Source organism: Chanos chanos, chromosome 13, assembly GCF_902362185.1.
Source record: "Chanos chanos chromosome 13, fChaCha1.1, whole genome shotgun sequence".
Lineage (NCBI taxonomy): Eukaryota > Metazoa > Chordata > Actinopteri > Gonorynchiformes > Chanidae > Chanos > Chanos chanos.
In genome coordinates, this window is record NC_044507.1 from 15,457,571 (window position 1) to 15,485,276 (window position 27,706).

General features: G+C 43.6%; 2 protein-coding genes across 2 annotated transcripts in view; one reads left to right on the forward strand and one right to left on the reverse strand.

Moving 5' to 3' along the window:
- The window catches only part of LOC115826260 (mitochondrial import inner membrane translocase subunit tim16), a 104,379-nt gene that overhangs the window by 52,941 nt on the left and 23,732 nt on the right, over nucleotides 1–27,706 (forward strand). The gene's annotated exons all lie outside the window — the stretch shown is intronic.
- Nucleotides 165–26,627, reverse strand: vasnb (vasorin b). Its single transcript, XM_030790008.1, has 3 exons — nucleotides 26,413–26,627; nucleotides 17,576–17,642; nucleotides 165–2,778 (listed from the first exon to the last, which is right to left on the reverse strand). Exon 3 carries the CDS (start codon nucleotides 2,748–2,750, stop codon nucleotides 738–740), a length of 2,013 nt encoding a protein of 670 aa, XP_030645868.1. The 5' UTR covers nucleotides 2,751–2,778; nucleotides 17,576–17,642; nucleotides 26,413–26,627; the 3' UTR covers nucleotides 165–737.

Sequence of the window (27,706 nt, forward strand, 5' to 3'; positions counted from 1 at the left end):
AGAGGTGGGGGAGGCCTAGTAACAGTCACGTATTTAGACGAAAAAAACACACGTACACAAACACACATACACACATAGTGACACAGGTACAAAATGTACATAAAAATGTTGACTTCACAAATCATATCAGCCATAGCATAACAGACATCAGCCATTTTATTCTCCAATTACTCGAGAGCAGTCCTTATCTTCATTAGCTGACTCTGTCGAATTAAGTTCACAGCAAGTACAGCTCCTCTGGAGTTGCACACAGATGCTACATAGCAAAACATTGCTTAGCAAAGTTGATTCAGTCATTAATTACTGTTGCTCACATTTCAGTCCAGTGTCCACCTTAACATACTGACAAAAGAGCCCACAGTCAATGAGAAGATCAACTTAAATAACCTGCCCATGAAGTCTGTTAACTCAGCTTCAGATACACCACTTGCCCTTGGCTTTTCTTGGGCCAATTAGGGGACACCTAATTTTCCTGCATAGTAGCAGTCCAACAGTACAACTGGAGAAAGAGTCTGTGGAGGACATGTGATCAAAGGCACTTGCAGGATTCTTTGAAAAAAAGGAAAGTTTCCTTGATTTTATAAAAGATTGCACTCTAACTTGATATTTCTGTTTCTTGGCTGGCATGGCCTCCAACTATACAACTGAATCTCAGTATCTTTTCACCGAAAGGTAAAGGCAAGGCAACAGAGTTTCTCACCTAGTCTCACCGTCATCCCTGACTAACAGTGATGATGTCAAAAATAAGATGGCTTCTTAGCAGTCATGTTGTTGTTGGCTGTGCTGTGTTCTTGTTGCATTAGTGGGACTTCATAGTCCAAGCCACCTTTTTGCGCTGTTGGCGGAGAGGATATAAGCTCTGGCTGTTTTTGGGGTAATGCCCCATTGTCCAATCCAGCCTTTACATCCTCTTGTTCCAGCTGTGAAGGGTCACATTCAAAATCCAGCTGTCCATTCGCTCTTCTTTTGTGCACATAACACACTACGCCAACTGCAACAGCCATCAGCACTAGGAGAAGGAGGATGGCTAGAGCAGGGATAATCATAGTGGTAAGCTTCTGGTCTTCCACTTGTGCCACCATGGTAGATCGCTGCTGGGTGTCTGTGTGGGCCTCTATACAGACACTGTCCTTGCTGTTGGGCTCGCCCATTGGGCTGGCGCAAATAGAGTATGTTGAGTTAGACTTCAGTCCTCTTAGGGTGTATTCTGGGTAAGTGGCCGGTACACTAAGTTGCAAAGGACGTTTATCTAGCCCAGAAAGATTCCTGTAGGTCAGTCTGATCCCACGAATATGAGGACGTGAGTCAATGTAGCGATGTAGGTCTATGAGTATAGAGGAGCTAGTTACATGACGTGAGCTGATATCAGGTTCCACAGTGATTACTGTTGTGGAGATGGTTGTTGGTTCCTTTGTCTCACAATATACTCCTGATGTTCCACGTGGGCAGATGCACTCCACATGTCCTTTTTGGTCCAGAAAACATGTACCTCCATTAAGGCAGATGCTTGATGGACAGTCCACGTTGGTTGTAGGTGTAGCTGGTGCTGGTGGGAGAGGGTAGCTGTCTGTTCCTGTGGAAGGATCATCACTTGGCTTTGGAGGTACAATAGCTTGTGTTGTGCTAGTTAGACGAGTGATCAGGGTTGGAACGGTGGTCTTGACCGTGCTCGTAGTGACAGTGGTAGTGGGGCATCCAAAATCTCGATGTTCCAGCCTTTCCAGAACCTTTCCTGCATTCAAAGGTGGGAAGTGACAACGGGTCTCCTCAGTCCTCGCCAGATTTATCTTCTGATTACGCAGCCAGCCAGGGAACCATGCCAGTGTGCAGAGACAGTTGAAGGGATTCTCTGCAACAGTCAGCCTCTGCAGATGAGGAAAACGTTGGGGGAAATCCTCTGGGAGGCCCTGCAGGCTGAGGTTGCTTATGTCCAACTCCTGAAGCTCCCTCAAGTTTTCGAAGTCCTCCCACTTCAAGGGGCCCATTGGATTTCCAGCAAGGCTGAGAATGACCAAGCCCCTTAACTCCCGTAGGACATGAGGAAATTCTTTCAGTTGGTTGTTGGAAATGTCCAGCTCTTGGAGGTTCACCAAACTCCCTATAAGTTTGTCATCCAATCCACTTAGGCCTAGTCCACCCAATTTCAGTGACTCTAGGTTGGGTGTCTGGAGATCTGCAGGATCAGGCAACGGGATATTATTATAGCGTAGGTCCAGTAGGAGCAGGCTGGGCATTTTGAGGGCAGGCAGCATTGTTAACTTGTTCCCTTGTAGCTTGAGTTCCAACAGCTCAGTCAGTTCATCAAAGGCTGCAGGGTGGATAGATTCGATCTGGTTGCTGTAGAGGTATAACCTCTGTAGTAGCTCAAGCCCAGCAAAACTGTCTTTGTATATGTGGGTGATCTGGTTGGATGAAAGGTCCAAATTGCGCAGAGAAGACAGTGGTTCGAATACATGGTCTGTTAGCTCAGAGAGCTTGTTCTGACTAAGGTCCAGCATTTCAAGGTTCTGCAGTCCCTCAAAATCCTCCTGAGAGAGAGTCTCAATGCCGTTCTGGAATAGGTAAAGGTTCCTGGTTGATGTCGGCACAGCAGGTGGCATTTGTGAAGATCGTCTCATGAGGCAGAAGATTGAATTTGGGCTAGAACAGGTGCAGTCCTTAGGGCAGTCACTTGCCAGCGTCCATGATGGCAAGAGGAGAGAGAGGAGGAGGAGGAGCAGGGGTGACAGCAAAGAGAGGAAGGGCTTCATGTTGCTGCTGATGCTCTCCCCACACAGCCTGCAATGAGAGATCAAGGAAAAGGTTGGTGACTTGAGTAAACATTAAACAGTAGGGTGCTTTCTCTTAGCCTACAGCATGTGCTGCCTTTATACACACAAAGACATTGAGGAACACGGGCCTGAATCTTATCGAGCAGTTATTTGAAAACATATGGTTTACACCTTGTGTGCCCTTTTCAATGCGGTGCATTGTGAGGGACATTCTAAGAAGACCAGAACCAATAAAAATATGCTATTAAAAATCAGTGAGACAGAATAGAATGACTGACTCATTTGTTTCTTTTCCCCTTATCTAATAAAACTGTTAACAACCGTAATAGAATTGCTTTTTTTAAATGGAATTTTATTTTCACTCCCTGTCTGAGCTCCTTTTCACTCCCTGTCTGATTTTTTCCTTTTCTTTTTTTTCCTTTTTTCTCTCTTCTTTCTCTTTGTTGAGTGGGATTATTGCCATTGCCTGGACTGAGTGCAGCTGAGTGATCAAAGGCAGGGTCTCTTGACTTGGTGCTCCTCAAACAATGGATAGTACTACTGACCTTAGGGCTTTCTGGAACTTTCCATTTGACATAAGGGAAAGTTCTCTCTGTGGACTTGTGCCATAAGTTTTCATATTCTATACTCTTTGTTACATCAACATGTAACTAATATTGTTTAGCCTAATGGGCTGATGAATGCCGTGGTGGATATGTTATTTTCCTGTGATGATCACTAGGAACACAAGACGTACTGTCTTGAAGGCCTGTATAAAATGATAAATATCAGTGATTTGAAGGGTATTTCTTCCCCAGTTGCTCATTTGTAAGCACTACTTCTCAGTGCATTTCCTTTCTTTCCATTAAGGGTCTTAGAAGCCCACCCACAAATCTCTCTGGTTTAATGGAACATGTTTGGCATTCCCTTCAGTGTTTATAGCAGAATATCTTGCCTGTGAAACCCTCTCTTAGTCCATATGAGTGTTCAAACACTCACACACCCACACACCAGCCGCACATACACCATCTACTCTTCTTCATAGAGTAAAAAGAGCAAAGAAAAGAGGAGGAATGTAAAATCTGACTGTAACATTGTATAAAAGAGCTGTATTGTTAGTATATGACCTCTAGCTGTTACAGTCCTCTCACCAATTTTCCACCAAATTTTTTCAGCAAAATGTGTAACGTGTTCTCTTCCACTTGTATATAAGTCATTCCAGTTTTAATTGTTTTTTACACTATAGATTTGTGATTAGGATATATAATTGTACTAAAATAGCCATTTTATTAATACAGTTTAAAGTAAAATACAAAGTGCCCTATTAATCAAAATTCTTTCTCCTCGCTTAAATTTTCTCTTAACTTAAATTAAATTCAGTTGCAATATTTATTTGTTGCAATAGCTTGTAATATGGTTTTGTGTCCTGCACATGGGTGTTCTCTCTATACAAAAAGCAAACTAGTGTAACCACAGGCTGTCTAAAAGCACACACATAGTTTTACACATTATCCCTAGATGTATGTCAGCTGAAAAAGCTTACATGTCTGAGGTAAGTGGTACACTTAACCCCAGAGGCTGAAAGAGTGAGAAAGCGCTGTGCTAGAAAACTGTGTGTGCAGGAAGCATCACTGGACATTTACAGAAAGGATTCACCTGATAGGAATCCTCATAGACACAGATCACCTGCAAGAACACACATGTTGTGGGAAGAAGAATAAAAAGTAACACGCAAGGAAAGATAGAATGAAAGAAATGAGCAGAGATACTGGTAACTGAGAACTGAGTTAGGGAAGCAGTTTATCATCCTTCCCTAAGAGATTAATTCTGAAAAGTTAGTGGCCTTAAAAAGAAAAGTGGAAAAAGAGCCCCCCCCCCCCCCTCAGTATTTTACTATTTTACTCTTTAACTTTCTCCAGACTGATAAGGAAAGCATGGGAGGAGGGGTGGCTTTTTAATATCTGTAGTTCATGTTGAAGTGAAATACCCCAGTTCCCTTTATTAGACAGTGCAGAAGAGAGAAGATGGCCATAATTTTCCTGCCTCTTAAATCAGGCAGTCGAGACACAATAGTCTGATTTATTCATGGAGTCATTCTTTGATGACTGCCGTGCTATTTTATTTCTGCACTATTCATCATAAAAAAAAAGGTTAGAGGAACATTTAGTACACTCCTGTCTCGTTAAGCAAGTGGAAATTTCTGACACTCTAAATTACCTTTGGGTCAATTTGGTCCCATTAAAGAGGCCACCTAGGGGTCTATTAAAATGTGTTTTGGTAGCTATTTGGGACACTATCTAATTTTTTTTTTTTTGCTTGTAAGAGAGAGTGAATTGATTATTGCCAAGTTTGACTTTTTTTTTATAGAGTGCACACAGAGTACACTTTGTTCCATGGTGTCTCGATTTTGTTCTTAAAACTTTTAAGACACAGGCATTCTTGCTGCACCAATGAGTGAAAAAGTTCTTTGTGGTTTGGCTTACTTTACACAGCAACGGTATGATATAAGCTACCAAACAAAGACACAACTACCCTGACCAGAGCTTCCAAGCCCTGCTTCTGTAGCGCTGATAGCAGCATTCCAAGTGTCACCTTACCAGCCAACATTATAATTCCCGTCCTGTGTTCTAAACCTCACTGTTGTTTTTTCCAACTCATCCACTGTTCAATCCAATTTTTTTCATCCCATCTGTTGAATGAATCCCACTGTTCCAGGAGACCTCATAGCACAGACATCCCTTTTCATAAGCGGCGTAATCAATTTAATTTCACTTTGGTGTCCTACTTTTTTAATTGACGTTGTACAAGAGGCACAGAGGGCTGTCACCTAGATGGTCATATCTGGGACACATTGTTCAACTGTGAATTGAAACGAAATGAGAGAGCCTTTTCGGACATTTTTTATATCAATGACGTTAGAATTTTTTTTTTTTTTTTTTAAGCAAAACTCTGAATCAGAAAATCCTCAATCTCTGTCTAGGCACTTTAAAAGCTCATGTGTAATAAAGCCTGTGGTTTTCCTATGGTGTGAGGGTGTGTAGCATGTAGTTCTTTACTGTTTCTAAGCCCAATTGATGACAGATGTCATCTGAATGCATCTTACTCTGAGAGAAGAAACCCACTTTTTTCCATTTTGAATCAATGGAAAATTTCAGGGAAGAAAGCACAAAAAAAGGTTTAGGCTATTATTGTTGTCTTTTGTCAATGATGCTACCCCTGTCCTCTCAAAGCAACTGTAATTTCTTCTTTTGAATAAATAAAGCAGTTAATAGCCAGAGCTATTTTTGTCTGATTCTTTTCATCGTTCACTGACACTAAAACGAGCATCTTGTCTAAAATCTGAGGACTTGGAAGAAAGATACTGAGTTGCAGAGAAAGCTGTTTAGGCGAAATGGCGTAAAAAGCGATCCCGTTATGATGTTATACACTACTGCGTAATTTTACTAGGTCAACACAGCCTGTAAAACGTGCAGAGGTTTTACATGGTTTGACTCTGTGGAGTGCTAGGCCTGACTGACAAATCGTCAAGGTGAGGGTGTTTCAAAGAAAAGATCTTCAGTTAAGACAGAGGAAAAGAATTACGCAAATAAGTGTAATGGAAATTCCCTTGATTTAATATACCATTGCTGTTTTTGCAGTTCTGATTGTACTATCTGTGGTGAGCTATCACCGATTTCTAGTCAGTGGTGCATGACACAACAGTAAGGAGCCTAATTAGAAGTTTTATGTTAGGTTCTAATGGAAACAACACACCCCTGACATTTCAGATAAGAGGATAACAGGTAAACCACAACACGACGCGGTCTGTTGGTCAAGCAGTGCAAGGTTAAGGGGCAGTCATGTTCCATGGGGTTTATGTTCTCCAAGTACTGTGAGAATGTACTCAGTTACATTTATTTAGATAAACATTAGAGATATTATGGAATTAAGAATGGTACAAAAACTACCCCTTTAATTATGACTGTTGCGTCAGACAATTGAATGTAAGTAATTTACTGTATATAGAGCGAAGACAAAGAACTTTTACCATGACGTAGTTTGATGAGAGACCATCAGCCATTGTCGACAATGGTTGAATTATCATAAGCTGTTATAATTTGCAATTCTATAAATGATTTTAAATGTGACTGCGAGATTAAGGGAGAATGTGTCTCGTAAAACTGTTGTTAGGTTTGTCCAGGATGTTCCTGTTTGAATAGTAATCTGTTATAAAAAAAAAAACAAAACAAGGCAAGGCATAAAGAACTAGGAAAGAAAGAGCTGTTGGGATGCAGAAGTGAGATTCAGACAGAGAGAAAATGAAACAGAGAAACACTGTAAGGTAATGGAGGGGGACAAAGCGGATGTTCTTTCACCTATCAAGCAGTAGGGTTTTACAGTCCTCCCTGAAGAAGGAGACAGAGAGAGTAAAAAAAAAAAGCAAAAGAATGAAAAGAAAACCCACAGAATGACGGTGAAAGAGGAAAGAAAAGGATGTCACTGACAGATTGCCATTTGGAGGTCAGAGTCCATTTCTATCACTTGGGCTTCAAAGTTTCAAAGCCTCAACTAGATGCCAGAAGAGTCTCTCAGGGACTGAAGCAGATTGGATACAAGCTTGGTGGCTGCAATCTGTGCCAACACACACACACACAGACACAGATGATACACATAGCTGATGGAGATGGTGCAAAAAACTGCAGAGCCCAAAATCTGCTGTGCTGGGGAAAAGAGACTGGTGGATGGAGTAACGTCTGGAAAACAGAGCAGCTCAGCCAGAGCATATAGGATGAAAGGAACTTCATACTGTAGCTGCCCTGATGAAGGGCTGAATGGATGCAGGCTATTTCGAAGGAGAGGGGAATTCGGGAGGGAAACCTGAAAGTGAACCGCGAGAATTGCAGCTCTGGAGATGGGTTTTTTTTTTTTGTTGTTTTTTTTTTTTAATTTCACCCCGACCCTAACCCCCACCCTCCGTTCTCCGTTTGTATCTGCCTGGTGTTTATTTTAACATGCCTCATTCCAAACCAGTACAGAAAAATCTGATAGGTGTGGAGGGGAGCCATCCGCATTGGCAACATAGAGACAGAGAGTGGGAGTTTTACGTGTAAGGAGATTTCTGATAAACCTCCCACATACATTGGTTTAGATTCTCCATCTTCTTTTCTCTCTGCCAGCACGCCTCTTATCAGCCAGCAGATGAAAACCATCTCTGCAGGATTACCTTGAAGTGCTGAGATCCTTTTGTGCGGAATGACTTGTGACTGTGTGGTATTAACTCAAGTGCCTCTGTACTGCTGAGAGAAAGAGAGGGAGAGAGCGAAAGGAAAGATTGACCTGTCAAATCCACTGACGATCCCGTCATATAGTTAAACCGTCAGGTTTTTTGGCCTCTCTTCAGCGCTGTTATTTCCTCCTGTCTCCAAATTGTACAGTCATTGTTTAAACATTCCTAGAATGTGCAGGGGCTGAGTCTGAATAACTAGTCTGAGTGATACTTTAAACTAAAAACAGAAGGAACTCTTCAGTGAAGGACTAGGTTCTTACAGGACTAATGACTTACTGTAGAGAATGTTCCAGTCTTTGTTCCCCTTTTCATCATTAAACTATTGTTAAAACAGCTGTGTGCAGCAGAGCCCCACAGTCCAATTTTTACCATATTATTAGAAAAGACGTATTCACTGCTGAAAGTGAACTGTTTATTTAAGTGAAGAGCTGTGCTATGATGGTGTGGGAATATCTTGACATAACACCTTGCCAGAAAAACATTTGTCGAGGACAAAGGAAGAAAACCCACAAAGGGCTGTGAATGGAAGGCTCTCTCTCTCTCTCTCTCTCTTTCTCTCTCTCTCTCTCTCTCTCTCTCTCTCCTCTTGTACCCTCTGTCTCTTTTCAAGACATGTAGGAAAAGAAAACAAGAGTGAGGGAATGGGATAGAGAAAAAAAAGAAAAGAAAAGAAAAGAATAGCCCTGTCAGCAGTAGCAAAGGTGGGCAAAGCAGAGCCTGAGAGATTGAAGTGGGGCGCAGCAATTAGAGCTTCACAAGGTCGCCGTCAAGAACCCTTATCTTCAGCAGAAAGCCAGCGGCTGGAAGGGGAGGGACACGGCAGGAGGGGGCAGGTTGTGTAATCCAGGAGAGCAGACAGCGGGTTGTTGAGGGGCACTAAGGGAAATTTTTTCGGAAAGGGGATAAGAGAGAGTCAACAGAGCCCGCTCCAATCTGAGGAGCCCTGTCTGGGGGCACCTAATGTACAGAGAAAAGAGTGCCTTTAGGTTTGTGTAATGTTTCCCTATATTATAGCAAATCTCAGCTCAGTTTTAGTTCATGTTCATTCTTTCGAAAGCTGTGATCCACACAATCTCTGTAGATTTACTGTGGAGTTTAGAGCAGGGATTTGTGTACATAAAGGTAGTAAAACAAAGGCAGACATGGTGGGACTAGCGTCATTCTGGCTGTCCCCCCCACCCCCTCATCCCCACCCCCCACCCCCATCCTGCTGTCCCTGTGAGATGAAACAGGGGCCCCCTATGCACCCCTTGTCTCTGTCAGCAACCTCCTGACCACAGCTGGACCCTGTTACCCACAGTGCACCGGGACCATCCCTCAACAAGACATGGCAGCTCTAGACAGCACAGGGGAGAGTGATAGAGAGACAGAGACAGAGACAGAGAGAGAGAGAGAGAGAGAGAAACAAACAGAGACAAACAACAAAAGAAGCAAGGCAAAATTAAGTGACGTAAAAAAAAAAAATAATAATAAAAAAAAAAAAGATAATGGATGCAGGAGCCACAGAAGTCACATGTGGAAAGCAACTTTAACTATGTCTGCTATGTTCAGTTCAAAGCTCTGGTACGTGTGCTATGTAATAGTGAGTCCTTTATTCATGCAAAGAATTCACAGAAGCATTTCTGATGTAATGCTCTGTTAAGTATACCTGTTGAACTAGTCATGATTTTTTTTTTTGAAGTTTCTGATATGATTTGAATCATGGTTACGATGTCACGCATGATAGCATTCAACAGGCTGAGGAAAACTGTATCTTAGCGGGTACTTCCACTTTTGTCGATTCCTTTTTCAAATAGTTTTGAATGTACAAGAGACGGCCCCAACAGCGGCAAAACTTCCCTTGTAGCTACAGGTTGATCCTGTGTTTCCGCGTTGTAGTATAGACTGAGGTATGAGTTTTGGGTGATATTAGCACTGACCTAGAATAAAAGACACAGCTCATGGCTGACTGTCACACTGTCTGTCAAGCCTTGTGTTTTGTCTGTAATTCTTTAAATACTGGCGCTTCACAAATTTTAGCACTGCTGACCACCCCCCCCCCCTACCGTTTTCCCTCTGAACTCCGTTAAAGTGAGACTGATCATGATTTGTGAAAAGCTCTTTTTGGTGTCTCAGATTTATTGGCTTCACAGGGGCTGCCCAATAGGACAGGGTAATTGCAGGCCTATTACTGTGAACTGCTGGAAACATGAAAGGAGCGTTTTTAAGAGCACGCTTCAGTCAGGGCCAGGCTGGAGAATAATGCTCGGCCCTAAATAAAAAGGCACCGTTAGCCGCTTTTGAGACGTGCGTGATCCAATCTAGGTGTGATTTATGAGAACAGGTCCATTTCTTTTGCACATAAAGACTATCAGATTGCAGTGAATGTACAGCAATGTTACAGCGCCAGCTATGTCAAGCTCTGTTTCAATTCCCACTCTTGCTATGGGGAATACACAACATTAGCCCTGTGTTCTAATTCACTGGATCATTCAATGGATCAAACCATTGGCCCATCTGTAGATGTTCCAGTTTTTGTATGATGAGGATTAGTGAGTCAACGGGACGCTCTGTGAATTTCACAGCCTCACTGTGGCCGTTCCCTCTTTCTTTGTTTGTTTGTTTTTCTCTAAGAGCTAAACCACAGTGTTAGATGGCAATCTTCTTTGGGCTTGTTTGCAGCGTGTCCGGGTCAAGGGGTATGTTTGCAGTTTGGACTCTGGCTGAAATCAGAAATAGGTCCTTTTTTTTTTTTTTTTTTTTTTTGCATTGTGTAATAGCTGTGCAACTGTCAGGGAGAGACACAGAGACGGAGAGATAGAGACAGAGAGAGATTGCGGGGCTATGTTTGGCACACGTTCTTTCAGGTACGGTTACACCGGTCCTCCTCCTCCTACTCCCACTCCCCGTCCCCTTGCCCTCTCTCCCTCCCTCCCTCCCTCCTCAGTCAAGGCAGGTGTTTTCAGCTGGTTCCCTGGGGGCACCGAAACTCGAAACCCCTTGACGTGTGTCCGCGGAGCCGCTTTTCCCCGTGCCAGACTTCACTCAGACGGCTGTGCAGCACGCTGCCTTGCTGGGACCCGAGGGACGGGAACCGGGGGTGAGAGGAACGGAAGAAGGAGAGTGGGCCGCAGTCTGGGTCAGCAGATGTCTGCTCGCTCACTCCTCAGCCCCTTCCAGAGCTCTGGGGCTCTGGGTCACAGGCTCAGCTCAATCCAAAAGGAAATGTCGTCTGTTTCCTCTGCCTTTTTTTTGCTTGTTAGGGGGATTCGTTATATTAAAAAATGCCAGACGTTATGCCTCTGGATACACTGCGACCCTGTCGCACACACAGTAACACACGAACTAACACACACTCACACACACACGCGCGCGTGCAGTCTGTGTTGTTGGTAGAAGTACTTAGACATTACTGAATAGCTGACACAGACTTGGCCAACAATGTTCCTGAGTCTGTAATGAGAGAAGCAGAGACAAAGTCTGCTTGGTTACCCACATTACCTCTCCTCTGTTAATCAACAGTTTGAGATGATTAATGCCGTCCCACTAAAAATACTAAACGCTTAAAATGCTGTCAGATAAACCACAAACCAAAAACCATACATCCTTGTGAGTCAAACATATAGACACTCTTGTTTTCCCTTTAAAAACTTATTTAACTCTAATTCAGAATGTACCAAACTTGCGCCATCCTGTACTTGATCTGTGAGATCTGTGACAATGACTAGATTAGTTCTCAAATGCAACAGTGCATTTGGATGGGTCACTGAAGGAATAAAAAGAAGATATGACCCTACCCCTGAGCCACAGACGCCAAGGGACGGCCCCCGTTTGACCTGTCCGACCCCAGCCAATGGCCAACAGGCCACAAAAGAGCAAAGAAACAAGAATCTGTATCTTAATTTCCCTTCCTGTGTCTCTCTGTCTTCATTTTGCTGTTTTGTTGGTTTGGGCAGGAAAGAGCTGCCGTCTTAAGATGGATTTCACTGTGTGTTTGTGCTCAGTCACGAGGGCGAGTACAGGTCGGTAGTGGGCCGTGGGTTGGACCGAACCGCACAGCTGTTCCAGCTGAAACTGCTTGACCATGACAAGGGAAGGGAGAGAGAGAGAGAGAGAGCGAGAGAGGGAACAGCCAAACAGTAAATAATAGCTCAGAAAAAGATGACGCACAGGGCGGAAGAGAAGCGGTCTTGGAATTTTCATTTCGTGCGTTAAGAAAAGTCAAGCTATGCCTGTACGTGGCCATTCATCACTGTGTTCCTCGAACAGCTTGTGTCTTATTGTGTGCGTGCGTGCGTGTTTGTTTGTTTTTTCTTTTGTTTGAGTTTCGGAGTAAGTGAGGTAAAAGAACAAATGCCTTCTCTCTTATTGAACACTGTCTAAGTGGTTCTACCTGTTCTCTTCGAGCAGGAAGCCACTCTTGGATGCGTGTATATATGCCTATCTGCGTATCTCTCTATCGTTTCTCTTTTAGACTTTCCTTTTTCTTTTTTTTAAATTCTCAGCTCACGGCTGTCAGTCTCTCTCTGTCAGGTCCACGTACCTGAACGTGCCTGAGCGTGCCCACATTTCATCAGTCTGTGCTTTTGCATCTCGCGTTAAATCTTCAGGTCTGACAGTATTTTTGTCGTGTTGCGCCCAGTCATAAAGGTCGTTCCCCGCGAAGAGCAACTGTTACATATCCGGACCTGCGCTCATGTTGCCGTCTAAGCCTACACGAGCAATTAAACTTGCTGGCTTGTTTGACCTTCAACAGGTGAACATTCTGCATTCTCACTCATGCATATCACCAGTGCATAGGTAAGAATGCACAGAAGTGTGTGTGTGTGTGTGTGTGTGTAAGGTGAGAATGACAGGAATCTGAGGCCCCATCCACATGACAGCGGAATGTTTTGAAAATGTCATTTCTACTTTGCGTTTTCAAGAAGTTTCACATCCATACAACAACATTTTGAGAACTCATCCTCGTCCAGAGGGATTCTCAAAAACAAGTGAAAACGCTGTGGTATGTGTGCCAGGCCAGTAGGCGCAGTGGAACTTTGCCACTCAAATATACAAACACCACAGAGGAGCACCACGTAAACATAAATAGCCATGTGCAAGGTGGGGGCGGTTTCAAAAGTTTGCGTCTTTGGGCCCCCAAAAACGCTGTTGTCGTGTGGACCAAAGGCAACAAAATTTTTCTGTTTTCGCAAAAACTCTTTTTTCACCGTTGTCGTGTGCATGGCCCTTGAGTAAGCGTACGCCTGACACCTGCCATAATATCTCTGTCCATTCTTCTCTCTTCTCCTTTACACTGACACTCTGTCCCTGCGGGGCTTTTATCTGTAAATAAGCAGGACTGTCTGCACTACTGACACACATATACACACACGCACACACACACAAACACTCACACACACACACTTACGCGCACATGGGGAGACAGACAGGTTGAGCACAAATCTGTAAGGATAGACAAACATTTGATGAACGATAAAGGCGCATGGTTCAACTGACAAGTGCCGGAACTTCTTCGTGTCACACTGAGCTTGTGCATTTTTTTGGATATACGTGTGCTTATGTACATTACTTTACACACACCACACACACACACACACACACACACACACACACACACATAATTGGCCAAGAGCTGTGTAGCAGTTGACCTGTGCCTGAGAGATATGAAGTCTGACTTTGGTCCTCTCCACATCTGCGAGCACACCTGGACTCCTCAGAACAAAAGCAGCGGAGTATATATTTATCAACCTGTCTCTGGGATATTCATTCTCTCCCCAAAACATGCCCTCTGCCATGTATAAGAGTGGTCTGCTCATTAGTCTCTCACTGTGTGCTGTCAGCAGGGTGAGTGGAGATGTAAAGATTGTGAAATGAAAGAGTTAAAAGTGAGAGAGCCATGTCCTCATGATTATATTTCTTCCCCTAATGAGCCACTCTGCGGGTACGGGGAAACAGAGCTTCCAGCTAAACAGCAGTGTAATAGCTTCGGTTAAGTTTCCACTAGGTTTTTTTTTTGTTTTGTTTTTTTTTTTTTTTTACAGCTATAGTCATAGCTGTTCTTATATTAGAGGATATCACTCGATTCTGAGAAGGCTGTGATGTTAGCACAAGGTCAAATTTGTCAGTTATGAATGATGAGGAAGAATTTTCGATGACAGTAGTTACGAGGAAGAGTAAACACAAGAGTCAACATTAATCTCTTGGCAGCTGTCAAATTTATTGTCTTTTTGCGATTGAAACTTCCGCGAAACGCAAAACAGCCCATTCAATTTCTCTCTCTTACGTGTCCTCATGGAATTGACTTTTGTCAAATTGCATAAGCAGAAGTCAGTGCTTTCTCAATGCTCATTACAAAACAGAACAGAAGAGTTACATTCACCCAGACGTCTTTCCTCATTCTTGATGGCGGGTAAATGTCTTTGGCTATCGGCCACTGTCGGGTTTACCTGTTTTACTGGCTTCCCGCACTTCTACCGTTTGTGATTTTTCAAGTCAGGCAGCCCTGCGGACATTCTCCGAACAAACAAACACACACGCTCACACACATAGGCACATGCATAAAAGATGAGATGATAGGAAGATTCGTAAATTGCGTGGTATGCTACAAAAGAAGCCTTTGTTCAAGCCACTTGTCTCCTTATTGGTCAGTTGCCAAGACCTCACAGCGAGTGAAAACTCATGGTTCCAACACACTGATGTCACTGGCGGTAATATAATCTCTCAGCTAACCTGAATCACCTCATCTCACTGAGCTACAGTTGATCTGACCATCCTTCCAAAATTTCCAAATTTTCATGTTTTCACTAATCGTGTAAATGCAAGTAACACTAAACTAGAGGGTGGCCAGTGGTACCTTCAGAGGAATTTCTACAAACAGACCAATGGTAAGGCAGAGCAGAAGCACACTGTCACTCATTCACCCCTGCAGCTCCACTCAGAGCTCTCTCAGTTGGGTGAAACGTGGAACACTGATGTGCCGTGGCCAGATTGGAGGCCTTTTAAGTGACTAGCCTTGAGCTGTGAGGGTGTCTGGAGGAGAAGAGGAGCTGAAGGTACAGAGAGCCCCAGAGGAAAGGGCTTGAGGAAGCTGTTGCCTGCTCCAGCCGTGTGCGCTACACGCCTCTCCACTTGAAAAAAAAAAACTCACACACACACACTAAATTAAATCGGACTGATCCCATGGGCCTCGTCATGCCCACCCATCCATCCACACAGCAGAGATGTTCAGGGATGGGTCGATGTTGTGGTTTTAGGGGCCGCTCAGAATTCCATGTGCCTTCCGCTCTGTGTGTGTGTCTGTGTGTGTGTGTGTGTGTGCGTGCGCATGCGTGTGTGTGTCCACATGCATGGATGGAAACCACATGTGCTGTATCGGTTATTCACAATGTCACGTCAAAAGTACGTTGACCCTGCGAGCAGACAGAAATATAAAGACAGGGCAGAGGCAACATGAAAGTATTCGACATGCTCTGATTGTAATCAGTGTCTGATTTCAGTGGTTTAGAATGCATTAAGTTGTCACTGATAGTTCTAAATTAAACTGCCATTGAGCAAGAGGTAGGACGTTCTTGGTCTTTGTGTGTATGTGTGTATTTTGTTTGTTTCTGTAGGGGTGTGTGTGTGTGTGTGCGCGCACATGTGTGTATGTCTTTGTGTGTGTGTGTGTGTGTGTGCGTGCGTGTGTGTGTGTGCGTGCGTGTGTGTGTGTGTGTGCGCGCGTGAGTGAAAACATGCCTGTTAGCGAATCTAGGGCCCGTGGAACCAGAAGGTGTGTATAACATGCGTCATAATAATACATGATGTGTATTTATTTTCTTTCAGTAAATCTTTGCATTATAGTGTAGATTGCATATAGGCGTTTGGCTCATGTCTGTGTATTTTTTTTTTTTTAACACTCATCTGTGAGTTGTGAAAAAAACAGTAGAGGAATGCGGAAGGCAGACCCAACCGACTGGGCTCCGGCTCCAGCTTAGAGTCCGCTCATCTTGTGTATGTGTGCGCGCGTGTCTGTGAGAGGCTCGTGTTTAAAAGTGTCAAAAACACAGAGAAGAGAATATATATGAGCAGACTCCAGAGCTTAGCTTAAAACAAACACAGGCAGGATGTCACTATGTGCTGTAATTTCAGGCAGTGTGCTTTAGCTTTGATGTCAAACACTAAGCTTAACGTAAGAGCGCAGAGAGAGAGAAACTGTTGACACAAAAAAAAGCTCTCTGCAGATAGTGAATAATTTACAGGCTGGGGCTGATTTTTTTTTTTTATCTGTAAAAATGTACATGCCCACGTCTCAGAGCTTGTGTGTTTATGTCTCGGCATATATGTGCCAGTCGAACGAGTACACGAATGCGTTAGGGGGCCTTAGACGTGGAATGGAAGTGCATGCATCGTAGCACACGATACACACACACACACACACACACTTTCTCTCTTTTTATTACTGAAGACTGTTGTGCTCAGGTCAAGGGGTGGGGAAGACGTTAGGCAATTAGTGAGTGTAGTGATGCATCTCCTGGCCCGAGGGCCATGGTCCACTGGCTGGGACAGGCCAGGGCACAGCGGAGTAAGACAGGGAGGTGCAGGGGAGCAGAGAAAGAGAGAGAGAAAGAGAGAGAGAGAGACAGTGGGTGGAGAAGGGACTCTGTGGTGCAGCAGCCAGCACAATACAGGAGCCCATGCCGATCTGGGCATGACTGCTGTTCTGCGCCAGGTCAAGTCCAAACACACGCTCTCTCTCTCTCTCACACACACACACACACACACACACCAGCAGCCACACCAGGGGGGCACAGAGGGGCAATTATCACCGGGGATTAAATGAGTGCTCCTGCCCCAAAGTTTTTAAAAGTCCCTCTCTCTCTCTCTCTCTCTCTCACTCTCTCTCACTCTCTCTCTCTCTCTCACTCTCTCTCTCTCTCTCTCTCTCTCTCTCTCTCTCTTATACACACACACACACACACACACATGAGCATGCACACACAGTCACTCGGTTAGTAGTTTCCGTCGTGTTCTTTTCACCTCCACTACTAACACATGAAGAAAACAGACCGTTAAACGCCCAGCCCACCTATTACCTCCTCTTCACTTCACGCTCCACCTCTACACACCTCCCTACTCCTCTCTGCCCCCATAACACGTCCACAAAACCAGCTCTGTTTTTGCAGTGCCAAACACAGAACCAACCATGTGTGAGCAGGATGCTGTCATATAAAGCGCTGAAATTTCTTCAGGCCGCCTATCTCTCAACACTCAACTTTTCATCAAACGCTCCAATCTAATTTGAGAAAAGTCTTATTGAAAAAGCATGTTTTGTGGTTTACGTTATGAAGGAAACTAGCAGTGTGGTTTGGAAGCTCTTAATGCAAACCGTTTAACGTCTCCAGAGCTATTTTAAGAGCGTTGTACAAAAATGCAAGCCCTACATGGCTCCTGGTATAATCACGGTCGTAGTGGTAAACTAGAATGTTCCGTAGACTGCTTGCAAGATGACTCATTTGTCAGCTGATGTACAGTGTTATGGTTTTGTTATTTGGAGGCTTGGTGTGAGCACCAAAAAGGTAATAGACCAAGTCCAACTCACCACAGCAGCAAGACAGTTCCTCTTCTTTCACTCTGCTCTGTGTCTCACCAGGCTAGCTCTCCTCCTTCTGAAAAACAAAAACAACAACAATGAAATCTGGGTAAAGAGCAGGCTTCATCATTGGCTGGCAGGTTCGGCGTGGAATGCTTCAGGAAGTCTGTGTGGGGGAGTCAGTGGGTCAGCGCACGCACAGGCCTGCCCGTGTCCAGGAGAAAAGGACACAGTACACACTTCTCTCTCTCTCTCTCTCTCTCTCTCTCTCTCTCTCTCTCTCTCTCCCCTCTCTTCCTCCCCCTTTTCTACAGATTTACTTTAATGACATTTCTCCTGCCTTTCACTCTTGCTGTCTCTCTCTCTCTACCTTTCCACCCTCTCCTTTGTGCAGTTCCTTTTAGTAAGAAACTCATATGTAAAAGACTGATCTGGATTGGACAGAACTGAACCAGCAGTAGGTTGATTTGTAAGAGACGTTAATGACGGGATGTCTTTGTTTAAAAAAAAAAAAAAACACTGCCTTTGCATTTTCGATACACAGTCGGATGTCTCGGAAGTTTTAACGCTACAGAGATTATGTTAACGTTTGAGCGATTTACGCTGGGTCCTGGGGCCGGATAGCGAGCAGCTGTCTGCGTCTGAGCGAGTGCTCCGAGGATTTCTGTTTTAACAGCGCAGATTCCAGAGGCATGGAGTGGAGTGTGTGAGGTTGCCAGCAGGCTGTGTGCCGTGGGTGTCGCTCTGGCGCAAACAGCGCGCGGCTGGAATGCGGCCCGACGGCCCAGCTCCGCCTCTGGACCCCCCCGTATCACACTGTCATCCCAGAGGTGTCCGAACGCGTTTTTACCTCCCGTCGGTTTACAAATACACGCGCGCGCGTCCAAATACAGCTCCCTGTTTTTGGGGTAATAGACTCAGGATATTTACATTTAGTGGTGTAGAAGTCTCGGGTTAGCAGTAAAACACAGCTTTGATGAGTCGTCGGAATGTGTCGCTGTTCTTGGTTTTTCTCGGCACTAAAGATAAGTATAATGCAGTCTGAACTCACATCTATAAAAACGCACAGTGTACTTGTAGCCTGTGCATATTTATGCTTGAAGCTCTTTCACACAAATAGGAAAAGACGCCCATTTGGTACTCTAGATCCACTTTGAATAACCCAAAGGTGATAAACACACACACACACACACACACACGCACACACACACACACACACACGCACACACACAGAATTTTGTAATCACAGTGACACAGGGTGCTGAAAGAAGCCAGTGAGTCAGGAGGTCCCTGTGACAGTTTTTGCCCTGAGGGAGGTGTTGAGACCAGGGTACACTTTTGTACGTTTGTGTGTGTGTGAGAGTGAGAGAGAAAGAGGCAGTTAATGTTTGTGTGTGAGCAAGAAAGAGGCAGTTTATGTTTGTGTGTGCATGAGAGAGAGAAAGAGGCAATTTATGTTTGTGTGTGTCTGAGAGAGAAAGAGGCAGTTTATGTTTGTGTGTGTGAGACAGAGAGAAAGAGGCAGTTTATGTTTGTGTGTGTGAGACAGAGAGAGAGAGAAGGAGAGAGGCAGAGGCAGTTGGATCAGGGTCGTTCTCCCTTGAGGAGATCAGGTGTAAAGGCCTGAGGTGTCTCACATGCGATGCCGCTGACAGCGCAACCATAGTAGACAGCTCTGTGACCCTGTGACAACACTCAAGAGACAACAGCTCTGATCACTCTTGTCATCATCCTGTCCCTTGTGTGTGTGTGTGTGTGTGTGTGTCTTGTTTCCAGATAGATGACAAATAGGGTAATTATGTGTAAATCCAGCTGGTGAACTGGCTTTACTTAACATTCACTCTACTACATACCCCTCTCCCTCTGTCTCTTGCTGAAACTGTGCACTTCTGTTTTCTGTTATTTTATAATTTTATAAGTAGCATTTTAAAGATTATCAGGATGAAAAGGCTTGGCTCAATTCAATATAAACTAGCCACTTCATTCAGAGTTTATTGCTAAGAAATGTTTGATTCAAGACACCACAATTTTTAATTTTGTCTTTCATTAAAAAAAAAAGATCATAAAATTGTTTCCCCAGATATTAAAAAACACACACAAATACACACATACACACACACATACACACATGCATGCACGCATACACATGCGCACACACACGCACACACACAGACACACCCCAGTCACATATTCTGAGGGTCAGTCAGTCTGTCAGTCTAACAACACAAACAACGCAAACATGTGCCAAACTGCCTTCTGTGACAGGATTGTGATCTTAAGCAACACCTGAAACCAGACAACAATGTGCACTGTCTATGACCTAGTTAGACATACACCAACACACAAACACATACACTCCCCAACCTCAAAAAGCCACAACTCACAAACGCTGGCCTAACCCTCTCCGTGTGATACCCATGCGGTGGGTAAATGACACACGGTATGAAATAAGGTTTTCTGATGTGCTCTTAGGTTCCCATCAACCCCGCCTAACCCCCAAGTCTCATCAGAAAGTTTGCCAGATACAAATGAGCACCACCCAGACTAAACGTCTGACTGAGTTTGATCCCGGAGCACACTCTGTAGTGGCCACCAATCATCTGCCAACAGCGCGCGCAAATTACAGATAACCCGTAGGCATGAAAGAAGCCCCGCTCTGAGAATACCACACGGACGACATGAAGGGAAAGGATAAGAGACAGAGAGAGAGAGAGAGGGAGAGAGAGGGAGACTGGAGGGTGGATGAATATGTAAGTGACTGGGACTGAATGATCTAGACTGTTGCAGTGCCTGGTTAATTTTACGTTGCTTTAATGACATGAGTTTGACTTAGTGATTTTACGTTGCTTTTAATGACATGAGTTTGATTAACGCGTGATTTCAGCTGAGATTCAGTTGTTATGTTTACGTTAATATTGTGGTGGATTTCTTAGGCTTGTTTTTCTCAGGTATCCCAAACTATTCCTCAAAGGAAGTGCACGGGCATGTAAGAGTGACCACTTCATCTCATCCCGGATGAAAGCAGATAGCTGTGTTCTCAGCTGTTACTGAAATAGACCCACAGAAACTGAGAGGGCAGGATACCCAAACACAGAACCAACCACGCAGAGGGCTCGGAGACGAGTCGCGTGCGGACCGCGTCGGCGTAATCTGAACACATGTAGTTAAGTGTACATGTGCGTAAACACGTTACACGAATGTCATAATTGCTAACTGGAGTGTGTGTGTGTGTGTGCGTGCACGTGCGTTTCTGCAACGCACACGCAAATTTGCGCTGACCGGGTCGAACGACACATGTCGCGACTTTGAGCGAGCTGCTGATTCCAACGCTTGCTACTCGAAATCACTCAACAGCAAACCCAAACATACACAGATAAACACGCACATGCACACACACACACACACACACACACACACACATATATGTACATCGTCATTCCACAGGCGTTCCCACTTTTATACTAAACCAGATACCACAACATTAACTTGTTAAAACACATTATGCTGCCACTTATTCTGCCCTTATCTTCTAATCTATTTCTTAGCGAAGTGAAAGTTAATGATCATCAAATGATTTGTTTAATTTTCATTAGTCAGTTACTGGCACCCGGTTAAGTATTTGACCTTCTGTTGAGTTCAAGGCTGCGGTCAAAAGCAGCTCTGAGTGCATTTTCTGTTTGGGCCAGTGTTTGCTCTGGAGAGCTGCTCCTTCTCTGGTTCAAGGCTCATTTCCTAATTACAGTTCAGTCGGGAGGTAATTACAACCTTAGATTAAAAGTCGTTTTTCTTTTTTTACTGCTTGGCTGAAACACGGCAATTTGCGGTGGCTTTCTGGGATGTGCTCACTCCCTCTCCCTCTCTCCCTCCCTCTCTCCCTCTCTCTCTCTCTCTCTCTCTCTCTCTCTCTCTCTCTCTCTCTCTCTCATCCTCAGGGAGGAAAGATTGGTTAGAAGACAAATTTTTCTGATTTTTTTGTCATATTCATAGTCTCCTAGATAAGGAGAGAAAGAGAGTTTGAGAGGGGAGCTACAGTCAAATCGCTGATAGGACAGTTTGAAAATATGTGTCTTTGAAGAACATTGGAACAGAGAGAGAAACAGATAGATGAGTTATTTGAGGTTTTTGCTATAGCGGAGGAGCGTATAGCATTGACGAGTGTGCATATTTATACGGCCTTTTGAAGTGGTCGCCGTGTACGAATCATTGGGCTTCATTTATCTAGCTCTTCCACAGTTTGGCTTGGCGGGGACATGGGATGGTTTGGCCTCCACACATTGCTGGGTCAGCAGAGATTGCTTTGGAAGCCCAGGGTTTGATTTAAGAGTCCTGCACAACAAGCCTTTGGGATTGTGGGACTTGGACACCTGGTGGAGCACCTGAGTGTAATTTGAGGTTCCCATACAAATTCATTCACTGAGTCTTCAATTGTGGTAGGAGCACAGTTAAAGCAAACTACGCTCTCAAAACCTACAGAAAGCACACGTGCACACACACACACACACACACACACACACACGCACACACACACACACACACACACACACGCACACACACACACACACAAAGAGCTACTGCACTGCTCTTTCAGCCCTGTCGGCTCTCTGTGTGTGCCCGCTGTTTGACTGGTCCTCATCCAACCCCCCACCCTTGACCGATCCTTCACTTCAGCACCTGACTTTTAACCCCCTAATCCCTCTGTTGTGAGGGGCAGGAAAGCCAAGATGCAACTCCTAATTGGACCTAGAAGGGGGGGGGGGGGGGGGGGGGCAGGCCAGTAAAGCAATGCAGCACCTTTCCAGCCATGAAAGTCTGTAGCCAATCAGAAAGGACCAGATCTGACAACTCTGTGTTTATGATTCTGCCTTTCTTTTATGAAATGTTCGATTAAATAGCAGTTAGATTTTGAAAAGAATTAAATTTACAAGAATGCGTGTAAAGCTACTGTTAAAATCCCCAAACTTGTAAGGTTCTATTTTGCAACTGGAAATCTGTGAAATTTTCAACTGTTAAAAATTTGCGTGCCTTGTTTGTTTTCTTCTGTTTGGTCTGAAGTGGTCGACACTGATTCATCCTTTCACTAAAGATCAAACAAAAGAAACAGAGGACTGTGGACTGCTCAGACAGAGAGATTTAGAGAAAAGGCTTGTGTGTGAGTTGGGAACAGAGATATTAGGTGGCTTTTGAGTGTCACTTTAGTATGGCATACCCTGTTTGCATTGACTGTGGAAATGCTCTCTCTCTCTCTCTCTCTCTCTCTCTCTCTCTCTCTCTCTGTGTGTGTGTGTATGTGTGTCTGTGTGTTTGTTTGAATTGAAAAGTGGAGCCTTGGCACTACTGTACATCACTATGTTTAGACACAGCAGTAGGGAAATACCAAGGGATGTTGTTCTGACACTTTGCTTGGTACAACACACACACGAACACACACATACACACACACACACACACACACACACACACACTCACTCACTCACACAAACATACACACACACACACACACGCAACTCCAGACACGTATCCTTGACCTAATCAAATCAGCCGCCTGCACTTTCTCATTCTCTTCTCATCTTTTTTGTTCTAACTTGCATTCCTTCATGAGAGTACGTAGAGAACATACCCTGTGTGGAGACTAGATCTTTATGTACTCACAAATCTGGCACAGAGCCTGTTTTTAATTCATTTAATTGTGTTAAATGAGGGGGCACTGCTGGCCTTGACCCTAGCCCACCTCCATGGACAAAAGAGTCCCAGGGAACAGGGTTAATCCACTCATTGTGTATGTATTCAGGTAATAGTTGCATCCTCCATTTTTGCATACCTTTTTTTTCCAAGTGTCTCTGACTGAGCCCAAAATGACAGCATAAATGCTTTATTTGTCTGAACCACGTCGAGTGAAATACTTTACGTGTATTCAGGCAGATGTCCACCCATTTTTGTTTGTGAAGATGGTGTGATGTTGGATTTTTAAACATGGGTTCAAGTCCAGTCCGTCTGAGGGGTTCTTTGTAGGACTTTAAAACTTCCTCTTAGCCCACCCTGATCTTCCTGTGAGTATTCACTCCACTAGCTCACAGTTCTGTAATTAAGACTCTCCACCACATATTCAGGAATGTTTGCTTTTCCCCCTCTCCCCCCCCCCCCTCTCTTCTAGCGTCTGTCTCTCTCCTTTATTGTTATGCTTTTATGCCTTAGTTGTGCTTTGAGTTAGTCTGTTCCTTCTAAATATGCCATCCATCTGAAACTCTGAGATGGTGCTTCAGAGTGCCAAGGTGTCAATATACAAACATGGGGACAGGCTCTACCCTAAAGTACAAGACTGGACACACACACACACACACACAGACAGAAAGCAAATTATTCAGCTCTCCAGCAACTGTTAACATAGCCATGACTCAGTTCTGTCTATCTACATTACAGTCTACTGTTTCTTTTTCAATCTTATTTCAGTGATTGTGTTGTACAAACTAACCTAGACACAATTGACTCGAACGTGGACAAGCCACCTAATGAAGTCTAAATTACCTGATCTGGAAACATTACCAACTCCAAAAAGGAGGCAGCTTATCATATCACATCATATCACATGACAAATAGAAAGAACTGTGCAAATATTTTTGTTAATTGAGGCACTACACTAAACAGACCTGTGATGGATGAAGTCGCACTGTTTGTGACCCATCGCAGGGGTTAATGGAAGTTTACTGACAAGCCACACTCCGTCTTTTAAGCTCAGAGGATAGATTAGACGATTTTGCGCGCTTGCATGCGGGTGTACAACGATGCCAATCTGATTCTGTCTGAGTGTTCTCGATCACGAGATGTTTTCAGTACCAACTACGAGAAAAAAAGCATGAATCCTGTCATAAAAATGTCTGATTTTACTTTTTAAGAGATGTGACTATCAGTGATTCTTGATACAGCAAGGTGGCTTAATGGGAGTGTGCACGTTTCAAGTTTTAAAGCCTCGAAAATGTAACCTAGAGCTTTTGGGTGGATATTTCTTAGTTTGACCGTTTATATAGCATGGTATATTCATAGTCTTCAGTCAGAAATAATAATAATATGTTGTGGCATAATGCAATGGCACTTATAGTGGATATACTTTTATCTTTTAACTTGTTAAAATATCAGGAATACTTTGCCAAAATCTCCAACGCCTATGTTATTATCTGATAGCAGTCAGGTGACGGTGTAATAAAAACCCGTCAAACAAATGTTTTGAAGATGTTGCCCAGATCTGCGCTAATTTTATCTGATCTCGTACATTGACTCGCATTTGCTTGTATTCCTGAACAGACACGATCTGTTCTTTCCAGATGTTTTGCTGGTAATAAAGTAATTAACAGAACGTAGCAACTGGGTAGACAGAATGATTTATGAGGGCATCGTCAGCAGTAGACATGCATTGTCTTGCATTTAACTGCAATAAAATGCGAAACGATTCGATGATAATAATAATAATAATAATAATAATAATAATAATAGAATTGTAATTGTGATTGTATATTTGCAGCGATCTGGAGACTCTTAACTGTAGTGTGTAGTCTGTTGCGGCATGAGCAGTTTATCTGGTCTTTGATTTATTCAACGAAAGGATAAGGGTTCCACAAATCACCAAGAGTTCCCCTGGTATTGGCGCTACCCTTGTGAACCCGAATATTTATGGTAACCTTTCCCTTTCAGTCATATATTTTTTTATTTCGGACTGTTTGCCGAGTCATAAGAGTTGATAGCTGCCTTTGATAGACTCCCCGAGTCACCTCCGATAAAAATCAAATAAAAGATTCCTAAACCCGAAATAATAACATTTAATCTCCTTTCCGCTCCGTGTGACTAAACAGATTTTCCTCTAAGCTACCACACTCTACCTTTGAACTTGAGTTGAGCGGAGAAAATTAAAACCTCTCCTAACCATGGAAGCTGTTTTGTTTGCTAAACTTCCAGCAAACCTTGATGTGGGTCTTTCCAAAAAGGCTTCCCTGGTGATGAGTGGAGAACGACCCGGTTCAGGCGTGGGTTCAGTGCTATATTCTGTTTTGTGGTTAAGGGCTTACCTCTATATACCAGTTCGGCTCCTATGACAAAGTTGTTTCTAGTTGTTATAAACTGAAGTGTGCGTTCTTGTAGCGGATCTTCCAATTACAACCTCGATTATTGTACCATGCAGTCAAAAACTGCTATTTCCATATACCAGCACGTGTGGTGGATCAAAATACCAGTGTAGTACCAACAACGTAATTCAGATAGATTTAAACTCAAATTATTCATCCTTTTTGTTTTGCCTGCTTTTGTTTGATCACGTAGGATATCTGTTTAACGTCAAGGGCATGGTGCGAAGTGTCAGATAGAAAGTTTGTCACTGAGACGCATGACACGCGCACAGCACCAACATTCCAGAAGCGGGCGGAAGGGTCTGAATAAAAATCATGTATTTCAGTTTAAATTACACAGATGCGTCATGCATTAAATTTTGCTCTAATGTGTTGACCAGATTTGGTAAAGTTGCCTAAGACACATTTTTACTTACATGCTTATTTGATATGAACCTAAGTATATCATTCAGAAAGACGAAATGTATTTGAATCTCGCCGAATGTTTGAAACTTTTGAAATTGTTTAATAATCCCTGAAAGTCCAATTTCAGCCTATTACCATGGGTGTAATGCAACAGGCTTCCGGCTATTTAAGCAACTTGCACAGGGATAAGCTCGCAGAAGAGATGTAACGTAATGTGGATCCAACTTTCGTTCAGTCTTTACAATGAATTTACGAATCACCCAAACACCTTGACTGCAGCACACAATTTTAATAGTATTGTATGTTACAATGTAGAGCGGTTGCACTCACCAATTCAAGCGCAGAAATGTTATCGATGCAAACACACCCGATGTTCTTATTAATTTATGTTTATCCAGGGATTCGACCAGTCTCAAAAATTCCTTTCTCGAGTCTCTCTACGGACTTTGAAACTCTTTGTGCGACCACAGTATTACAGATGAAATGTTACACACTGATCACAGGTCCTTTGACAACGAGAAAGTGTCCACGTTCACGAAGTGACTGACGAAAGCGCAATCGCTCACGTCCCGAACTCTCACAATAGCGCTTTATCGGTGAGCTGGAGCCCAGCACTTAAAGTTGGAAATGGGAGGGGCGAGAGGAGCGACGCTGGAGCAGTGAGCGTTCCGAGCTCTCGTGTCCCGTGTACGGATTGGAGAGCGCGCTACTCACCTAGAGAAACAAATGTGTAGCGCTACAGTCTCTTAGTCATTCGGTTGTTCTCCTCACTTGAATTTTAACTTGCTGGACCGGTATGTTTAGGCAGGCTTCAACAGTGATTTACGCGTAAACCGATTCCACTGAATCTATGGTCTCATTTTTAACAGGGGAAAAGTAATAGCTCTAACATGGCTAAGTTGCCGGTATATATAAAAGTAATTGTTTACTCTAAACTTCTGTGACCATACTTGAGATATGATACACAGAGTTGAATTCTCATCATATTATATATATCACTTATAATCTCAAAATGCTACTCAGCTTGCCATTATGGCCAAACGTAGTATATAAATTCTTGTTGTCATGCATATTGTCAGACGGGGAGTGTGCTCTCTACCTTGAGTTTTGTTTGCTGCATGTTGAGATGCATTATATAAATATTGTTTTGATTTTCCTATACCAGTTAACACATGTTGCTTGATTTTTGAACAGAAAAAGACAAACAGTTGTAATAGAAAACCTTCAGTAGTTAGTTTCTGTCTGAAAACAGAGCATGCCTGTATATCATGTAGCTCGTTAACTCTAGTATTTTCAGCTTATTTGTCGTGAGGTTGTAATAGTAATTGGACTGAGACTCACTGTGCTCCTGTATATTTGTGATGACAGCATTCTCCCTCTCGAGCTGTCGGGGCTGCGGGTTGGACTCAGCCTTACTAAGAGTAAGATTAAACAAACAGTGGGGACTTTGGCTCCTTGACTGTGAAGAATTTCTGGAAAGGATTTGCTATAGAATAATGGCTACTGTCCCACCTGCATGATAAACAGAGCTCCTCTTTGTGTCTCGCTTTTATTGTTATTGACAGTATATCTCTGTGTTTTTCCTCGCTGTTGCTTTCTTGGCTTTGTCATTAACTTCTCCTTT

What these genes read in the sequence shown, in the direction of transcription:
- vasnb (XM_030790008.1), bottom strand. Translation starts at nt 2,750, where the DNA reads ATGAAGCCCTTCCTCTCTTTGCTGTCACCCCTGCTCCTCCTCCTCCTC.